Source organism: Motacilla alba, chromosome 15 (genome assembly GCF_015832195.1).
Source record: "Motacilla alba alba isolate MOTALB_02 chromosome 15, Motacilla_alba_V1.0_pri, whole genome shotgun sequence".
Lineage (NCBI taxonomy): Eukaryota > Metazoa > Chordata > Aves > Passeriformes > Motacillidae > Motacilla > Motacilla alba.
In genome coordinates, this window is record NC_052030.1 from 2,989,472 (window position 1) to 3,007,145 (window position 17,674).

At 44.0% G+C, this 17,674-nt stretch overlaps 1 protein-coding gene across 6 annotated transcripts in view; it reads right to left on the minus strand.

The window, feature by feature from the left end:
* Window positions 1-17,607, minus strand: part of DEPDC5 (DEP domain containing 5, GATOR1 subcomplex subunit) — a 39,835-nt gene extending 22,228 nt beyond the window's left edge. For 5 of the 6 annotated variants that reach the window (XM_038152034.1, XM_038152032.1, XM_038152036.1 and 2 more), the window contains exons 1-25: window positions 17,341-17,606; window positions 16,638-16,755; window positions 15,837-15,924; window positions 15,117-15,163; window positions 14,702-14,787; window positions 13,822-13,905; window positions 12,670-12,719; window positions 12,103-12,172; window positions 11,687-11,765; window positions 10,686-10,747; window positions 10,184-10,253; window positions 9,697-9,769; window positions 9,439-9,542; window positions 9,066-9,140; window positions 8,752-8,886; window positions 8,241-8,302; window positions 8,072-8,145; window positions 7,484-7,553; window positions 6,943-6,979; window positions 6,410-6,530; window positions 5,143-5,363; window positions 3,384-3,587; window positions 2,779-2,914; window positions 2,311-2,408; window positions 329-394 (exon numbers count right to left, since the gene is read on the minus strand). In XM_038152034.1, the coding sequence (XP_038007962.1) occupies window positions 329-394; window positions 2,311-2,408; window positions 2,779-2,914; window positions 3,384-3,587; window positions 5,143-5,363; window positions 6,410-6,530; window positions 6,943-6,979; window positions 7,484-7,553; window positions 8,072-8,145; window positions 8,241-8,302; window positions 8,752-8,886; window positions 9,066-9,140; window positions 9,439-9,542; window positions 9,697-9,769; window positions 10,184-10,253; window positions 10,686-10,747; window positions 11,687-11,765; window positions 12,103-12,172; window positions 12,670-12,719; window positions 13,822-13,905; window positions 14,702-14,787; window positions 15,117-15,163; window positions 15,837-15,924; window positions 16,638-16,695 (2,170 nt within the window). In that variant the 5' untranslated portion in view covers window positions 16,696-16,755; window positions 17,341-17,606. Of the gene's footprint in view, window positions 1-328; window positions 395-2,310; window positions 2,409-2,778; window positions 2,915-3,383; window positions 3,588-5,142; window positions 5,364-6,409; window positions 6,531-6,942; window positions 6,980-7,483; window positions 7,554-8,071; window positions 8,146-8,240; window positions 8,303-8,751; window positions 8,887-9,065; window positions 9,141-9,438; window positions 9,543-9,696; window positions 9,770-10,183; window positions 10,254-10,685; window positions 10,748-11,686; window positions 11,766-12,102; window positions 12,173-12,669; window positions 12,720-13,821; window positions 13,906-14,701; window positions 14,788-15,116; window positions 15,164-15,836; window positions 15,925-16,637; window positions 16,756-17,340 lie in introns of all 6 variants that reach the window. The other variant, XM_038152037.1, reaches the window with a different exon arrangement.
* Between the last annotated feature and the right edge of the window lie 67 nt (window positions 17,608-17,674).

Below are 17,674 nucleotides of genomic sequence, written 5' to 3' on the forward strand. Positions count from 1 at the left end.
TACCAAACAAACTTTTCATACTGAGAGGCAGATAAGAGTTCAGCAGCTTTCGCTTTTTGCAGAATAGTGTCTGGTAAGGAAAGAATTTCAGCTGTAACACAACAAACAGCTTCACATGTTCTTAAGAACTCCAGAACTGCAATCACAGTGAGACAGTACAGGCAGATCCTGCAAATTACTGCAGGCCAAAATAAACTACTGCCAAAAGCCAAGGAGGCTCCTCAGTTTCTTGCCTACCACCTCCTGATGCCTCTATATATGTCCATGCCTTTTCCCTCCCCATCTTCCCACCTATGCAAACTCTCTTCCGAACCTTTCTCCCGCTTACTTGGATCTGGAGAATTAGAGACAGCATCTTCCACAGAATCCTTGTTCTGAGCTTTGAGGTTCACCCCTACAAGAAAGAAATGTTTTTTATTTTAAGCAATTACGCACTTCTCTTGAATTTCAAATAAAAATAAATCAAAAGCGTGATGATGTTTTAAGATACGGAATTTCTCTGCATGGAAAATCCCAGGGTTCTGCACAGCGGAAAAAAACACTAAGCCAATTAATGAGGAAAAAATACATCTTGGATCAAACCTGAACATCTCACTAGAAGTGCTCAACAGCTAAAACCCAAACAAAACTCTCCTCCCCAAAACAGCAAAACATCTTGAAAAGTAGATGCTATAAGCTCCTATAAACAGCTGGTGTGCACATGAGAGAAAAAGAGATGCTAAGGAGACAAGAAAAACTGCTGCCTTCAAAGCCATTTATCAAAATAAAAATTTCAGTAAGCCTCCAAACATTTAATAGGAACTATTGTTTAAAACTAGCTTATGTGGATTTACCCAGGAAATTGGTATCAGCACCATTGCTCTTCCCCTGTAAGAGAAAGGGTGGATTTCTGCTACGTGATGATGCCAGTAACCCGCAGGGGAGCTGGCTCTGAGCGGCCTTCAACTTCCACCAGCTCCTCCTGCCATCTGCCATCCACACCGGGAATTGCAATTGCGGGATTGCCTTCTCTGAGCTACCACCCCATCTGCGGGGCAACAGCGACCACGTCCCGAGGCCCAGGGGAAACTGATGTGATCATTTTTCACTCTGAAACCCGTGATGCACCGAACCGTGCTGCAGGCAGCAGAGAGAATCCACTCAATAAGAAACAGCATTTCTGGAAATCCAAAAAAACAAACTGCCCCCCAGACTGCTTCGTTTCATAGGTGACTCAAACCATAAGGGAGAACTCTCAGTCAAATCACTGAGTACCCAGTGCGGCCCCTGTAGATAGGTGAGGGTCTACAGACACAAAGAAATTCCATAAATGCAAGCATGTTCATTGCCAGGACATGCTCTGCATTTACACTGTGCAAACTGCAGCCAGCTGAAATGCAGTTCAGCAACTGCAAAAACAAACAGAGCCTATCTGGAAGCCAGAAAATTCCAAAAATGTAAAGCAAGAAAATTAAATGCAATCAGAAGAAATTCACAGAAGGATGCAACAGAAAATAATTTTAAATGTTACTAAGTGAATACAAGATGAGGCACAAGAAAATTAAGTCTGCTAACTTCTTTACAGCTCTGCAAGGCATAATGGAAAACAAAATTTGTCTTAATCCAATGTAAATCAGAAGGGCAAATTTATTCTTAAAAAAAATCTTTAAATTTGTTTTGAGAAAAGAACGTCAAATTATTTTTGAGAAAATAAGTCTTGAATGCTGTAGTCCAAAAGTTCAACTTTTTTCCACGTGCCTAACTAAAATGCATATCTACAAAAGCAGAGGGTAGGTCACAAAAAACCAGACAACGCAGCAGAATGATCAATACAGCATGGTGTTCCATTTACAGGGCAGAAAACAAATGTTGAGAATTTTCATTAGTTCAGGTGTCTGGGTAAGTTAAGGAAGATAGAGGAAATCTTCAACTGAAAGTACAGACACATCTTTTCTCTAAAGGATAACAGCTTAAGGCAACCCCACCAAAAAAAGGCTTCTGAACACCAGTGCATATTTAGCTCTTTTTTGTGTCTGAGCATCACTGCTTTGTTATTATGGAACTCAGATACTGCCTGAGAGCTTATTATCAGTAAACAATGAGCATCTCTCTAAAAGAAACCTTATAAGACACGCCTAGAGAAGTAGAGACACATTAAACAAGACTAAACTAAAACCAACAAACCAAGCCAAAGAACAACCATACACCAGGAAGTCCAAGTAAGTGCACGAACAGATCACTGTTTTCCCACTCTGGATTCCTCCTGCTTTGCCGTGCATGTCCCCCCACGAGTCCTGCCCCATCCCCTGAGTGCTGTCCTGGCCCCGTTACCTGCGCCGGGGCCGGCCCCCAGCCCGTTCCCGTACTCCTCTGCCCCGCCGAAGCTCAGGAAGGAGCCGCTGTCCCCCGGATGCCGAGAGCTGACGTGTCTGCAGAGAAACAAAGCAGCCTGGTTTGCACAGCCTTCCTCACTCGTGCCATCCCTGCTTTTAGCAATGTACCAACGAGCCCTCAGCCTCTCTGCCTCAGCCGAGGCCGGGCTGGAAGCAAGCTCTTCCCTCACTGATGTCTCCAGAGATGGAACAGCACAAGGGCAGCACAGAGAAGGCCATGACAGCATTCCATAAATGTCCACACTGTTTGTCTGCCTCCAGCAGTAACCAAAGCACTGCCTTTGCAGGACAGCAAAGAACCAGCTACTCACATCCCTTCAGGAGAGAAGTAAAGCTTAGCTGGTTATCTACAGACCTGATCTCACGGTCTGTAAACCCAACACTCCAGACTGAGCAAGTGGCTCACCTGCCAGTTGCCTCATGGTAAGCCAGCTCCAGCAGCTCCGCAGAGGAATGCGTCAAATCCTGCTGCCCGCTGCCCTGCATTTCTGCCATATTCTGGCGGGTCTGATGATGGATCTGGATGGCTTCTCCCGAGGGACCTACACAGGTACAGTTGGATCACTGATCAACACATCTGCACTGATTCCTCAGTTGCTTGTACCCTTCTCTTGCCAACAGCATAAGCAATGAGAGCCAATGGACATTAAGAAAGCATGTTCACAAAATCTTCAAAGCCTTGAACCTCTGCCGTCTCCTCTGAAACAAAATATTTTTTAAAACATTTTGGAGGGCCTACTTACAAGGCATTAAACGATCATGCAAACAATACAGCATCAGAAAATCAACCCAAATTTTAGTTACAATTCCCTTAAACAGGGAATTGTTCTGTACCTGCTGCTGCTTGTTTGCAAATAGAGGTATTTCCCAAAGGAGGATTGCTCGAGCCCGCACACAAGCGAGTGTAGTGTGCAAACTCTTTAATACCCCAGAGCTCTCACTGGCTCTTTGCCGCGCTAATCCTGGGCAAGGGCAAAGTCACAGCAGCCAGGTGTGCAGGAGGCAGCTCACCCACGGGGAAGGTGTGCATCCAGCGCCTGCGGTTCGACGTCAGCTTCATGGGCATGCGGGACGGGGCGAAGGGGTTGATGAGGGCGCGCTGGGGCGTGTACCCGCCCGGGCGGATGTGCAGCAGGGACTCGGCGCTGCCCACGTGGAAGCGCCCCGGGGCGCTGGAGTCGCGCTGCTGGGACTCCAGCATGTTCTCAAGGAAATCTGCAAAACACAACCAAGGCGGCGTGAGACCCTGCAGGAGCCAAGCACAAGAGAACTAACCGCTCAGGGATATAAGGATTGCCCACGGTAAGGGAAATAAGGAGACCTAAGAAATAAGCAGGACGAGAAGCTGAAAGCAATTCCTATCCTGCCTGAAAGTTACAATGCAAACAAGAACCCAGACAAAAACAAAGCATGACTCCATCTGCCATTACAGCACTGCTGTAAACTGTAAACTTCTACTAAATGAATCCATTAAAAAATTGCTTGCTAAGCCAATTATGAAGGGCTACTCGGACCTTAGAGAATTATTGAGAAATCAAAAGACTGACACAAAAACTTTGGGATGAGTACCAAAGCCACAGGTGAGCCTTGTATGCATGCCTTTTCTCTAACACTCAGATCTGAGCACTGAAGTCAGAGATTACTCCCAGAAGACATGGGACATGATCTCCACAAGACACCAGTTAGTTGTCACTACTCAGTGTGGAACAAAAATGCAGTTATTTAGAAATAGGAGAGAAAAATATACCAGATAGATAAGTAGCAATTACTTTGATTGCTCTGCCCAACAAGTGGAAATCCCAAAGAGAAGGGTCCCATTTGCCATTTTATATTGTCAAATACAACATGTGAAAAACCTCAGTTTCTTTGACTCTTCCCCCCTCCCTGCTCCTCCTGATCCACACACACCCTCATCCAGCTGAACACCTTCAAGTGGGTCACACAACTATCCTTCAAACTAAGGGAATAACAGAGATACCAAAGAAAGAAAAGAGTTGTGTTAACTGACAGCAGGGGAAAACATGAATGGTAGATGTGATGTCAACTACACTGTGTGAGAGCAGCTCCACACAGGTAACTGAGATTCCTGTGACAGGATAAATATGGTATCAGTGTCATCCAGCATGGCATGAAGACACCGTGAAGAGCCTTCAGGGACAGAATTTTATAGAAGATGAAGCAGTTGCAGGAGGAATACAATTTACCTAGAAATGAGCTGTGTTTGGGGAAGATACTGCATATTGTCTGAGAACAAAGTTAAATTGGAAAGGAAGAAAAGAGGAGTGCCAGCACTGCTAACACACTGAGACAGCTCAGCAGTACATTGTCAAAAGGAAGGATCCAGAAAGTGAGTCTTAATGACAACAAATCCTCACAGAGAAATTTCATAAGCAGGGGCCCCCAGGGCTCACTGCTAAGGCCAGATCTTATTCAATAGATTATAGGTGACCTGGATAATTCAAGTTCCTTGTGTATGTCCAGACTTGCAGGCAGGCACAGGAGACTAGTCAAGTACTAAAGAAGGCAATAGGCAAGGGAAAAGAGTAAATCGGTGTCAGGACACTTCTATTTAGGACAAGCTATTAAAAAAAGCAATGGAATTGGACAAGGATGACAAAGGGAGAATGCACACCCTGCTGCAGCCAAGGAAAAGCCGTACCATGAGCGCCAGTACAAGCACCATCTCCACTGTGCTGGCCTGGCAGTGGCCAACACAAACTTCCCCCTTCTCTCCCCACCAAAGGCACCTTCCCACCTGCCCCGGGCTGACCTCTGGTGCTGGTATAGCCCAGCGAGCTGCTGACTTCACACTGGTGCAGGTGAGGCCGCGGGATCATCAGGATGTTGGAGATCTTGCCCAGAGAGCTGTCGTCAGAGGCCTGGCTCCTCACCTCTTCGGGCGGCAGCGCGCGGCTCTGCAGCGAGGGGCTGCTCGAGACGTCGTACGAGCTGGAGCTCTTCCTCGTGCGGCTCTCCCTCTCCCTCACTGACCTGCTCGCAGGGATGCCCGGTGACAGGAAAGACAGATTCATCCCCAGGTTTTCAGGGGGCTGGGACAGGCTCAAGTCATGCAAAAGACTCGATGCTCAGCAGGTGAACTCGAGAGGAGCATTACAGGGAAGCCATCACTCTCTTTTTTGACTCTTGGGTAATTTATAGTTCAGTGCATCACAAACACAACAGGAACGCTGCACACTTCCAACACAGGGGCTATGAAAGGATCTGCTAAACTCCCTCTGCAATCCTACAGACACTACATCAACCTGGTAGAGATGTAGCCTAGCCTACAAACCTCAGCCTACAGTGCCAGAACCAGGTAGCTATAGGGAAACTACTTGGAATTATCAGCTATTTAAATTGTGCTGCCATCTTTCAGCATGTGCTCCTACAGGCTGCTCAAATTAACATACTAACAAGAGAGTCCACATGCTCTCAGTTAGGCAATACTTCTGAAAGAAGCAAAGTAAAAAAAGTACTTCAAAACAAGCTTGTCAACCCTGTATTTCTGAAAAAGCATTGACATTTACCGTTTATTCAATGAATTTGGCCAGGACCTGAGAATAACCAGCCTTTCTCCTCAGACAAAAGAACATGGAATAGTTGAGAACCTGCACTCAGCTTTTCTGCCTCTTCTCTCATTCAGACAAGCATCATTTTCAGAGAGGATTCCTCAGCACTCTGTTCACCAGTTACTAAGCAGTGCATCAAACAATCTATTTCTACAACTCTGTGAAAGTCTAATGTGCAAATACTTTCTTAACCCCCTTGCAAAATCTGCTACAAAGACTAGCTTTATTCCACTTCAAACAAAATTAAAGACTTAAAGAAAAAAAAATTATGCCTTTTCCTAGACCCCACACACTATTTTAGAAGTAAAACACCAGACAACCAGTCATGAAGATCAGGTACAGATGAAGCTTTTTGTTCAACTGTGAGCATGTGGAGATCAATTCTTCTTGTATTTCTCCAAGTATTTTATGTATCAAGCACACATAACGTGGCTACTCCAGAACCAGTGCACTCCCCAAGCCTCTCACCTGAAAGTGGTACAGCGCTGGGCTCTGGCTGGGCCTGGCAGTCGGAACACCTGGGCATCATAGCCATCATAATCCACCTGGATAGGCAAGGCATTCTCAGCATCCTTTGGAGCTCCTAATGCTGAAATAAAAATCATACAGCACTGGAACCTCTTTCAAGAATGTTCAAGATCTGCAAAGCAGAATATCCACCTCCCACTCCTAAGGAAAGTATCTATTCCAAAAGAAATCCCAAAGTGTCATGAGGAGAGCAGCTCAATTATCAGAGTTGGTGCCTCTGAATCAGGCTGGCTGAGGCCATAATGTCTTTTCCCCCATACATCCTAAACACTAAATGAGTAACGGCCAAGAAGTCAACTGCCACATGCACATTAGCATCCCAAATAACAAAAATGGGAAATACTCAAATAGGAGTTTGATGGTTTTCTGTAACAATTGTCCCTTCCTTGGGCTGAAGTGTCATTGTCTTCCTGCAGCTGTTTGTTACTTTTGGGAGTCAGTGGGACAGATCATTCCAGAACAGAATTACTTACAGGCATCACGATTATTTTTTGCTTTCTCTGTCAGTGGCTGGAAGGTCCAACAAAGGAGGTGTGAAGTGACCAAAAAAACAAACAAGAAAGAAAAAAAAGAGAGCAACAGAAAAGACAGAGGGAAGGGAATCATTCAGCATGTTCTAAGGAAACATCCCCAGTGTGACCAAGCAGACTAAGTTTCATTTGCTGGCTCAGTGAGGCAGCCAGACAGCTTCAGAAATATTAAATACTGATACTTGGTCACAAACGTGTGTGAAAAACACAATGTTCAACACCTTTCTTCCTCTCCATACAGTTCTTTGTTACAGAATGAAACTAAATTTTATGGTGGCTAAAACATTTCTCATCCAGTTTTATCTAGGAAGGAAAGACCTACAAACTCCCTCTCATTCACAATCCCCACAACAAACCTCTCAGCTTCGCTTTCACAGCCTTTGAGCACACAAACTTAGTTTCAGCTGTTGGAATACTTGTGATGCTTGACTGAGAGGAGCTATCGGACAAGCTTGTAAGAAAATATAAATCAGAAAATTCCCACCTTCTTTCCTGCCAGCTTGATCCGTGGAGTGAAGCTGTTACACAGGAGTTGGCTTTTGGATGTGTAGAAACTGAAAGAAAAAACAGTGTGGCTTTAAGAACTCAACACAGCTGGTTTGCTACACAGTAAGCAGACCAGGAACCTGAGTCAGCTATTGGATAGAGAAAAAGGGATACCTTTCTGTGCATAAAAAAAGTATGGAAAACACCAAGGGATGGTTGAGAGAAGCTACTCTTTGCCTAAAGACAGGGCTTTGATACTTGTACAGCCTCAGTCTAGATACTTCTTAATATGCTGAACATGTGCATTGCCCAGTTCATTCTCTCTTTCTACAGAAAGACATCCACTTCCACTGTGCCATTTACATAACTCTTCCTGATTTACACAACTGTAGGGATCCACACCAGCTGTTTGAAAACCCTGTCATTTGTTAGGTTGCATTAATGCCCAGAGTTCTGCAAGAGTAATGTAATATTTCCTTTGCTTCACAAGGAAAGCAGAGGAGATAAAAGAAGAAAGAGATTCAAGAGATTATGAAGAGTAAAGCAAAGCAGAAGCGTTTAGCAAAAGCCGATAGAATTCACCTACCTGTGATTTATCCAGTGTGGGATATTGTAGTCATCACCCATTCGTGAGTCACCAGGGCCACAACGATTATGGAGCTGTAAGAGTAATTCAGAAGCAACCACCTGTATCCAGCCAGTCACAAAATGAGTACCATTTGTAGCAGGAACAAGGGAAGGGAAAGCAGCCTTACCTTAAAGAGTGGTACAGCATGCAAGGGTTGCTCTCCCATGCACACCAAATCCACACCTATCCCTGAAACCAGACAACAGTAGAGTTCAGCTATCCAAGAAGGACTGATATGCTAAGACAAAACAGATCACCAATTGGAATTGAAGACCCAATACTTATTCACATCATATAAAGAGGCAATAATACTGAAAATGGTAGTTAATGGTCCCATGGTATGCCTACAAACCAACAGTACCTGCGGGGATGTAAGAAATTATTTTCCTAAACGAATGTGACTTGTGCAAGATTATCCTTTAAGAGAAAGGTGTCACCAGACAGGTGAAGTGCTCTATCACAAACCAAAGAATCTAAATGCCTGTAAGTACTCTGAAAATCTGCTCATTTCAATACAAAGTGCAGACACAAGTCTCGCAGCTGTAACCCTTCCTCCCAGAGCACACAGCAGATCCTTTTTCACAGCCAGAAGCAGCTGGATCTTTCCCAAAGCTGTGTTTGCCTCCAGAGTCGTTTACCGTTGTCGATCATGCGCTGCTTGGTCAGGATCATGAGGAGCCGGTCCACCTCGAACACGCCCACGCCGGGGGTGATCACCACCGACATCTGCCCCGTGCGGTCGAAGTTGCGGTTGATGTAGTGCTTGTCAAACACTGCCAGAGAGAAATCAGCACTACTGCCAGAACACCCTGGATATTTCATTCAGAGCAATAGGCAACCCCCTAAGATCCCCCTCCTCTTCACAGGGTTAAGGAAAAAGTAACATAAGTTCACAGCTACTTAATGGCAGCTGCTTCAATGGTTGTATTTTTACCCATTGCTCAAAACCTACCATTGAATGAAAGGTTTATAGCCTCCAGGTAGTTCCCTTGTGCTGAGGTAGAATTGTAACCTGAAGGAAAGCCCTCTGGAAAAGTATTCAGAAAGGGAAAAAAAAATCATCATTCCTGTATACTAGCTTTATATAATAAAAAACCTACAGAAAAATACATCTGTACTAAAAACTATTGGTTCAAAAATGACAGGCAAAATTGAGGTTATTAAGTTCCACAGAAAGACCGAGGCAAATTGCCCAGCCAGGAGAGCATTAAGCAGCATGACTGCAGACTCCAACTAAAAATGGATAGTTTACTGACAAGCTAAAAAATTCTTTAAAAAAGAGGAGAGAGCAAAGGATAAAAGCAGGGAAAGGAAGATTCGTGTACCTGCTTGCTCGAGTCGTACCAACACAGGATACTGGATGAAAAGCTTTTTAATGGTCACAAGCAAGGAGGTCCACTCCTCCCGCCTCTCATTCTGAACTACAACTCTAGAAAAAACACAGCCTGATGAGGCCCATGAAAGAAGCTATGAGGGGAAGTGAGAAGGGATGAACAAACTATAAAGAATTGCACAAAAAGGGTGCATCGGGTTGCACGTACACTGTGGGACAAGAGGTGAAAAGAATTAGGAGGAAAACGTACTTGTAAAAATCTTCATAAAATCTTCCCTCATGATCCTGCCGAATTGATGCACGATGTGTTTCAGGAAACTCATCTGAAATGGAGGGAAAAGCACATCTTAACTCATGCTCTTCTATAGAAATGACTAATCTTCTCCACCAAAAAGCTGTTATTTTCATTAAAAATGAACCAACAAACAAACAAAAAAAAAGCCTCCAGCAAGCAAACTAAAAACCAAAATACTTGGAGAAATATCAGACCTATATAATAAAAAACTGCTTTTAAACCAATGCAACAGCTTGAGTACGATGAGGAAAATTTGCAACACTCTATGTAAGGTTTTGACTGCAGTACTTTCATAACAATGGCTGTGTACCTACTGTGCTTGATAGAGAATACTTTGAACATGGCAATTAAAAAAGAGAAAAAGTTCCTGTCAGCTGGTGACCAACTTTCAAGAGACGAGATAGGTTTAAAAATGGAAACATGAAATAGAGAATTTGCATACCTATAGATTTTGCTTCATAAAATGTTCTTGAAAATAGAACCACTGTCACTTCATGGCTGCAATTCTTCTCCTGTCCAGGAAGAGCAAATGCAAAAAAGAAAACATTAAAAGTCAAGTTTGGTAGAAAGTTGTGTATATACACATATAGTAACAGCCTTTCTTCCCTCATACCTAGAAACAAAGGTAAGTAACAAAACCTAGACTGTTGCATTAATGGATCTGCATTAGTGCTCCATCTGCCTCTCTGAAATAACAAATGGTCTGTCCTGCAGATTCTGTGCTGCTTGGCCATATCACATTTACCAGGAGCACTCTCCACTAGTCTCTAAAGAAGCCAAGGCCACTCTGTAGTGGCCAAGATTTTTGTTAAGAAAACAGACAGTTGAAACAATTTGTTTATACCCACAGCAATTTGATATTGTGATGTGTTACTGTTCAGAGATATGTCCCTAACAATTACAGAAAAATAAAAAATTAAAACTGAACTCAATCAACTATTTACCTTCCATTTTGTGAACAGGTCAGCAAGGAAACCATTCACAGCTTTCTCAAAGTATAGATCCCCTGCAAAATAAAAATCTCCCAAGCTTCAGATAACAATAGTTACTTCACCTACAGAAGTTAGATACGGGACATATCTAACCCTAAGATTCTAGGACAATTTATTAAATCTTAAGCAGCTGTGTGCATAATAAAGGGCAATATCACAAAGCTAAGATAGTAAAAAGATTTAAAAGCTTGATTGTTTTATGATAGGATTAAAAGGCATCATTTTTTCAGAGGATGTAAATATGAGACTTCTGCCAGAAGGATCAGACCTTTAATTCATTTTTCCAACACATTTGCAGCATGCTGGGAAAGCATCTGTCCTGTCTTTTAGGCATATAATGCACAAATGATCCTCTGCTCTGATTTGAATAATTGCCCAGTTCCATATGCCTAAACACATGGTCAAAGGAAGTAGCAAGAGGTTTGCTAAAGAATTAAGCCAGAAAAAAAAATAGGATGACACAGAGAAGTGACTCATTCTTAATGCCTGAAGCTGTAATTCTTCTGGCTGAAGTCACCAACTTCAACCTGGGCTAAGGCAGCTTTCACTTCAAGAAGCCAATGTCTAGAGAAATCTAAAACATCCAGGTCCTCTTTGCACACGACTTCCACACGTTTCTGGCTTCAGGATTCACAAACTTGCACCTGCTCTCATCACCCAACACGTTCATATCCATAGAAAACCTTCCCAGTGCTCACAGCGATTTCGTGGCTGAGCTAATGGTACCCAGGCTCTACAGAGATAGGAGAAGGATGGCACAGACAGGGACAGAAATGGGTGGCACTGCAAGGAAGGATCTAAGGAAAGACCATAACACACCCTGGAGCACTGCTTAGGCCACAGGCAGGATATTTTAGTTTGCTGGGAGTGGCAGAAAGAAATAGCAGTGGCAGTTTTCTAGGAGAGGCAGAAAGGACAGCTGCGACCATCCACAGCCACAGTTACCTACGTACCATAAATATCAAAATCCCACATTTCACAGCTCATCTGGATAAAAATATAAACCATGGCAGAAGTGGAGCGGAAGACCACCTGCAAAGGAAGGCAAGACCTCATTTAAAACCAAGAACATTCATTAGAAGGCCCAAATGAAGAGGTTAACTACACAGCAACTCATACGACTGTGGCCCTTGCATCACAGGGAATTTCTCCCCTAACAAGTTGGCATTTCCCCTCTAACAAGTCATTCCTAGCAGAGCTGAAGTTTAATAATGATTCATTGTCCTGAACTTATTGCCATTCTTCACCTCACAGCACAGCCAATTCCAATGATCCATACAAATCTGCAGGCAAGACAGAATTACAAAAATCCTGGCAGAAAAGGAAAAGAAGGGAAAAACTGCATTCCTCCTGTTTCCTGAACTCTTACCCGGGTGTCCTCACTGATGTATCCACAAGTGACTTTCTCACTCTTTACCCACAGTTCACCTGCCTGGGCCCTGGAAGAAAAGAAGTGCAGAATATTTGAATATGAAGATTAGAGAATCAGTATTTGAGCAAGTAAGAGATGTACCAAAATCTGCAGTCAAGGATTACTTATTTGGTGAAAACCTGATGTTTAACCCAAAAGATGTCTAACAGCCATTTCCCTCTGATTCTCCACCTTTCCTGGTCCCTGTGTCACCCCAAAAGCGACTGAAGCAATCCCCTCTGAACTATTAATACAGCTTGGGAAGGGGGGTGAATATTCAAAGAGATAAAATTATTTGGCCTCCATCAGAGGCTACAAGTGTAGCTGGCTGCCCTACTATTAGTTTCTTTTACCCCAAACCAGACAGAAGACTTCCCCCACCCCATGGTGCAGACAGAAATCTGCAGATGAGTAAGAGAACAATGAAACATGAAGGATTTTTCAGAGAAGAGTCTCCAGTTGGACACTTAAAACTCATGAAGCTAAAGCAATAAGCAACAGTAAGCCCTCAGAGGAGGCACTGACCTGATACCTGCAAATTCAACTTTTTGGGTGACATATGCACATGTGCTGACCTAGGAAAGAAGAGTTCCATGTGTTAGAAGAGGAGCAGGCTCAGAGTGAGAAGAACAATGTACATAAAAACCACTGGCACTCAAACATGGTTTTTGTGGCAGAAGTCACAAAATCCATTCAGTGCAGTTACTACTAACAGCTCAGCCTACAGAACCTCTGTAATAGACAACAGAAAATCACTTTTAACACAGAGCAGCTCTAACTGGGATCATTTGCCCAATTCACTGCACTTAGAGGAGCTAAAGACTGTATTGCCACGTCTGGGGTCACCATTTATTGCCGTGGGTCTTCTGGGCAGTCAGGACTTGGTGAAGGGAAGGAGAGATCTTGACTCTATTTCAGAAGGCTGGTTTATTATATTATGATATATATTATATTAAAGAAGACCACACTATAACTATACTACAAAGAACAGAGAGAAAGATTCATCAGAAGGTGAGACAGGAATAGAAAGGAATGAATAACAAAGTTCTGTGACTCCCAGAGAGTCCAAGAGCTGCTGCCTCCTGGATTGGCCACCAAGCAGAAACATCCCACACTGACCAATGGAGGAAGCACCTGCTGCATTCCACAGCAGCAGATAACAAATTGTTTACACTTGAAGCTGAGGCCCTCTCAGCTTCTCAGGAGAAGAAAATCCTAGCAAAGGGATTTTCACAAAATATCACAACCACAAGACTGCACTTCAGAGATGCAGGCAGAAGATATTCTAATAGCTGCTTATTAAGTGGTACTCTCAGAGAGGGCACACTTCAGCACACTTCTACTTGAAAAACATTTGGATTCAATTCCTTCCAAATCTAGTAAATCATTAAAATTCAGAACATAAGCAAAAAAAAACTCTCTACAGCATTTTTGATGCCCAAGGCAGTAATCAAAATTATACCAGTGGAGTAGGAAATGATGGGATTTGTTTTTCTGCAACATTTACACCCATTTCTCCAACTCTGATGTGCCACTCACAGCACAAGATCCTCCTCAGCTCAGGCACTGTCTTTGTCTTTGGCTCTCTGCGTTTTGTAAAGCACTTCTTTTCATTCACAGCAAGCAAAATAGAAGGTTCATCACCTGCACCCTGCCCAAGGGCAGCAGGGGCCTTACCAAACTCTTCTTCAGCCTCCACATATCCCCACGCCCAATATACTGATCTTTAAATGTCAGCTCCACCAAGTCCAAGGTCACCTCCTGGGAAACGGATGAAAAACACTGCTTAGATTTCCCTGGTTGTTTTTAAGTAGGGCCCACCAATCTGTTCATTGAATAACCAAATGTTACAAGAAGGGCCACTCAAAAGAAGTCAATATCCCTAAGACTGCAAGATAATGGGGAAGGCAATACAAATAAATAACCAAGTTGTGTATGTACCTCAACTACTGTGACCTGCAAAACATTGCACAGCGTGATCAGAAAAAGCCCAAGTACTAAACCTGTACCACGAGTTTCAGTGCAGACTGAAAGCTGAAATAAATTACTGCCATTGTTCATGACATTAAGGAAACTTCATTTCCTGCAGACTTTGTCTTGTGCAGAATGTAAGTTCTGACTGCAGCTCTTTGAATAGTTGGAACATCTACAGGAAATGTCTCTCTGCAAGAGGCTCTGTGGTACCAAATAATGCAAATCAAGGCCATGGCTCTGCTTTTGACTAGGCTACTTTCTGCTTTTCTTTATTGTGCCTGGTTCTCATGAATTTCTGAAATTTAAAAATATGTGAAATGTCTTCATTTCTACCAAGCTCTGTCAAAGCAGGATCATAAGAGTTCAAAAAGAGGGCAGAGATTCTAGGGAGAGAAGCGACACATAACAAACCAACAAATAATTCAAAAGCCTAAGGCTCACTTTCTTAGGGAAGAAGACTAAATCTCTTTCAACAAAAAATAAAAGCCTTTTTCCCCCCCAGACTACTGTAGATGCAAAGTCACAGGGTTATGATTTGAGTCAAGTGTTGGAATGGATGGAAACAAGTGGAAAAACCACACACCTTTGGGTCAACAACATTGACATGGACATCCTGGTACGGCCGCAGGCGGAACACCTGTGCAACTGTCTGGTCCACACTTATTGTTTCTGCCAGAGAACAAGAAAGGACAGCAGAGAAGTCAGGGTCCCCAACAGGTTCCAAGTGGTTTACAGGTACAAAACCAGCACAGTCAGACTGTCATGAAACACAAATTTCAGGGTAAAAAGCCAGGTTTGCTTAAACCATATTCATGTTACCCAAACAAAAGCAGATTTAGAACTAACTGCCCATTTTCTGTTAAAATTCTAATCCTTCCCTTGCTAAACAAAGCATTGATTTTCTAATGAAATTAAATACATATGCTAGCCAGTCACAGGTACTGCCCAGCTATGTTACCCTTCCTATGATTTCACTGTGCATAAGTCTCAAGTTTTACCTTTCTGCAGATCTTCCTTAAGCGACTTCACTTGGAGAAGCAGGGGACTAGCATGGAGAAGAAAAAAAGGTAGACAAGTTGAGATGCCAACAGTCTCTCTGGTAAATCACACACTCAAAACTATTTAGTAATATGGACCACAGGATAAACTAAAGAGAAATGTTAATATTTTCTAGAAAGCTTCATACACCATCCTCTCCACCTGGCTCTCTGTCTTGCTCCTTACACTCTTCATAATTACAAGGTACTCTTGAGGTAAAGATGATATTACGAATGGGAAACTAGGTCACACAAGAACTTCTCAGATCCTCACACAAGTGAACTGCTGCTTTCCAGACAGAGGCTGCAGGATGAACAAGTTCATACAAGAAGGCCACAACATTTTATTTTTGCCTAGGATATACTGTAGGATAGGAGAATAATCCTTAAGTAACAGCAGATCTAGGAAGAGGATACAGACATTGTTGATTCTATACTCAGGGGCTACTCGGCCGATGGAAGATCAGCAAACTAACACCAAATACATGGAATTCCATAAATTTTAAGGAAGCACTCTTGCTAAAGTTAACCTCTTTACTTCTCTTTATGCAGAAAAAAATCATGGCAGCATTCTGAAACAAAGTTATGTCAGCCCTAAAAGCCTTTTACTCTAGAAACCACTACACATGAATAGATCCTTTCAGTGCTCCAACCTCACTGATATCAGCAAAGACAATTCACCTGTATTCATCATTGGGATGTGCAATTTCCACAACATCTCCCAGCTTGATTTGAAGAAATACTTTGGGATTCACCACCAGTTCATCATCTACAAGACACAAATGAATGAGGGCAGTGAACAGATAAATACTAATTTTGGCATACAACGGCTCAGCATACATAAATATACCACACCAAGATGAACACATCAGCAAAATGCTTTCTATTCCCCACATGACAGGGTCCCTACCCAGCCACTTTAGATCAGCCCCTCCTGCAGGCACAAACAACTCAAATAACAGAACTTTCACCAAAAAAAGTGTTCACAAAAGACTGCATCTTATTTAAGCATCTTCTATACTTTTCATGCAACAAACACCAGCAGGAAAGTAGACAGCTATAGAATCTCAACAAGATTTACCAAGGTGCTGTAAGTCTAGAAGCAGTGACCAATCCAATCAGTGGCACTGTTATTAGTGCTCAGAAACACATCTGTGTGCAGGCATGAGTCACTGACAGCTAGCTATGTCACTCATTAAGGTGACTGAAACACCAGATTAAGAGAAAAGTGTTGCAACAAAAGGGAAGAAGAAAAAATAGAGCTATTTTATTTTTAGATACAGTCTTGGTCTCTTCCAATAAATGTTCATTTATTTTGCTGTGTCCTGTTACTATAAAGAGCTTTCCAAACTCTGGCTGGAAATACTGCTTGTTACACCAAAGCTCCACCTTCACTCTTTTACAATTGCGATTTTACAATAAAACAATTGCTTTCAATTAAGTTAGTGTTGGTCTCACTGTTATGAGCTAGGAGATACTGACCACTGCCTCCAAACCCCTTCTTATGTATGACAAGCTTGTACACCTTGTTGGTTCTCATCTTGAGCTCCAGTTCTTCTCAAACACTTCGAGTCAAGACGGTTAAAGGCATCTTGCATATCTGACATAGAAAGGAAAGCAAACACAGATCTGTTGTCAATGTCAAACCATCGTGTGTGTTCTGCACGTGAACACAGCACGTCGTCCCGGCCGCAGCGCGGCAGAGCTGCGCCCAGCAGATGAGAGTGCGGGGCAGCTACTTGTACAGGCACAAGGAGAGAGGGACCTAAGAGTGTGCTTTTCAAATAGATTAAAGGGTTAAGCTTGCAGAAGTGCTTTACAGAAAGTCAATGAGTCAATCACCCAGCTAGAGAGTTGTGGTGGGGGGAAAAGCCCGTATAACTAAAATTTCTTAAAACGAAGTCTGTAACTTGGAAGTGATGCGGGTCTGGAAAGAAGCGCCGCTTGGTGCTGCGAGCGGGCAGACCCGCTCCGGGGACGTCTCAAAGAGCAGGGCCGGAGCGGAGAGCGAACCAACCCAAGCAGTTACAGTCCGCTGCCGTGCCTACAGTCATTCAGCAGCTATGGAACCGCTGCGTGCATTCGGCCGCTCGCTCACAGGGAAAGAGAAGCGCATCGAGACACCCGAGTTCCTGCCCGGAGCGGCGAGGGGCGGTCGGGCACACGGGCCCGCCGGGGTCCTTACCCGCACGGGGGACAGCAGCGCAGAGCGAGCACCGGGGGAAGGACACCGGGGAGAACAGCGCAGTGCGAGCGCGAAGGGAGCCCGGACACCTTAACGCTCCGTGCCGCCCACAGCCGCCGCGGGCCCAGCCGGCCCCGGGGCAGCGCGGCCGGGGCCAGCCGTGCCACAGCCGAGCAGAGCGCAGCGGAGCGCCGAACGCGGGGCCCGGGCCTGCCGGAACGCGTCCCGCCGCTACCGCGCGGCACTTCCGCGTCCGGGGCCGCGCGCCACGTGACACCCGCGCCGCCGCCGCGGGAAGGAGCGGGGGGACACGCCCACCGCGGGGCAGGGCCGG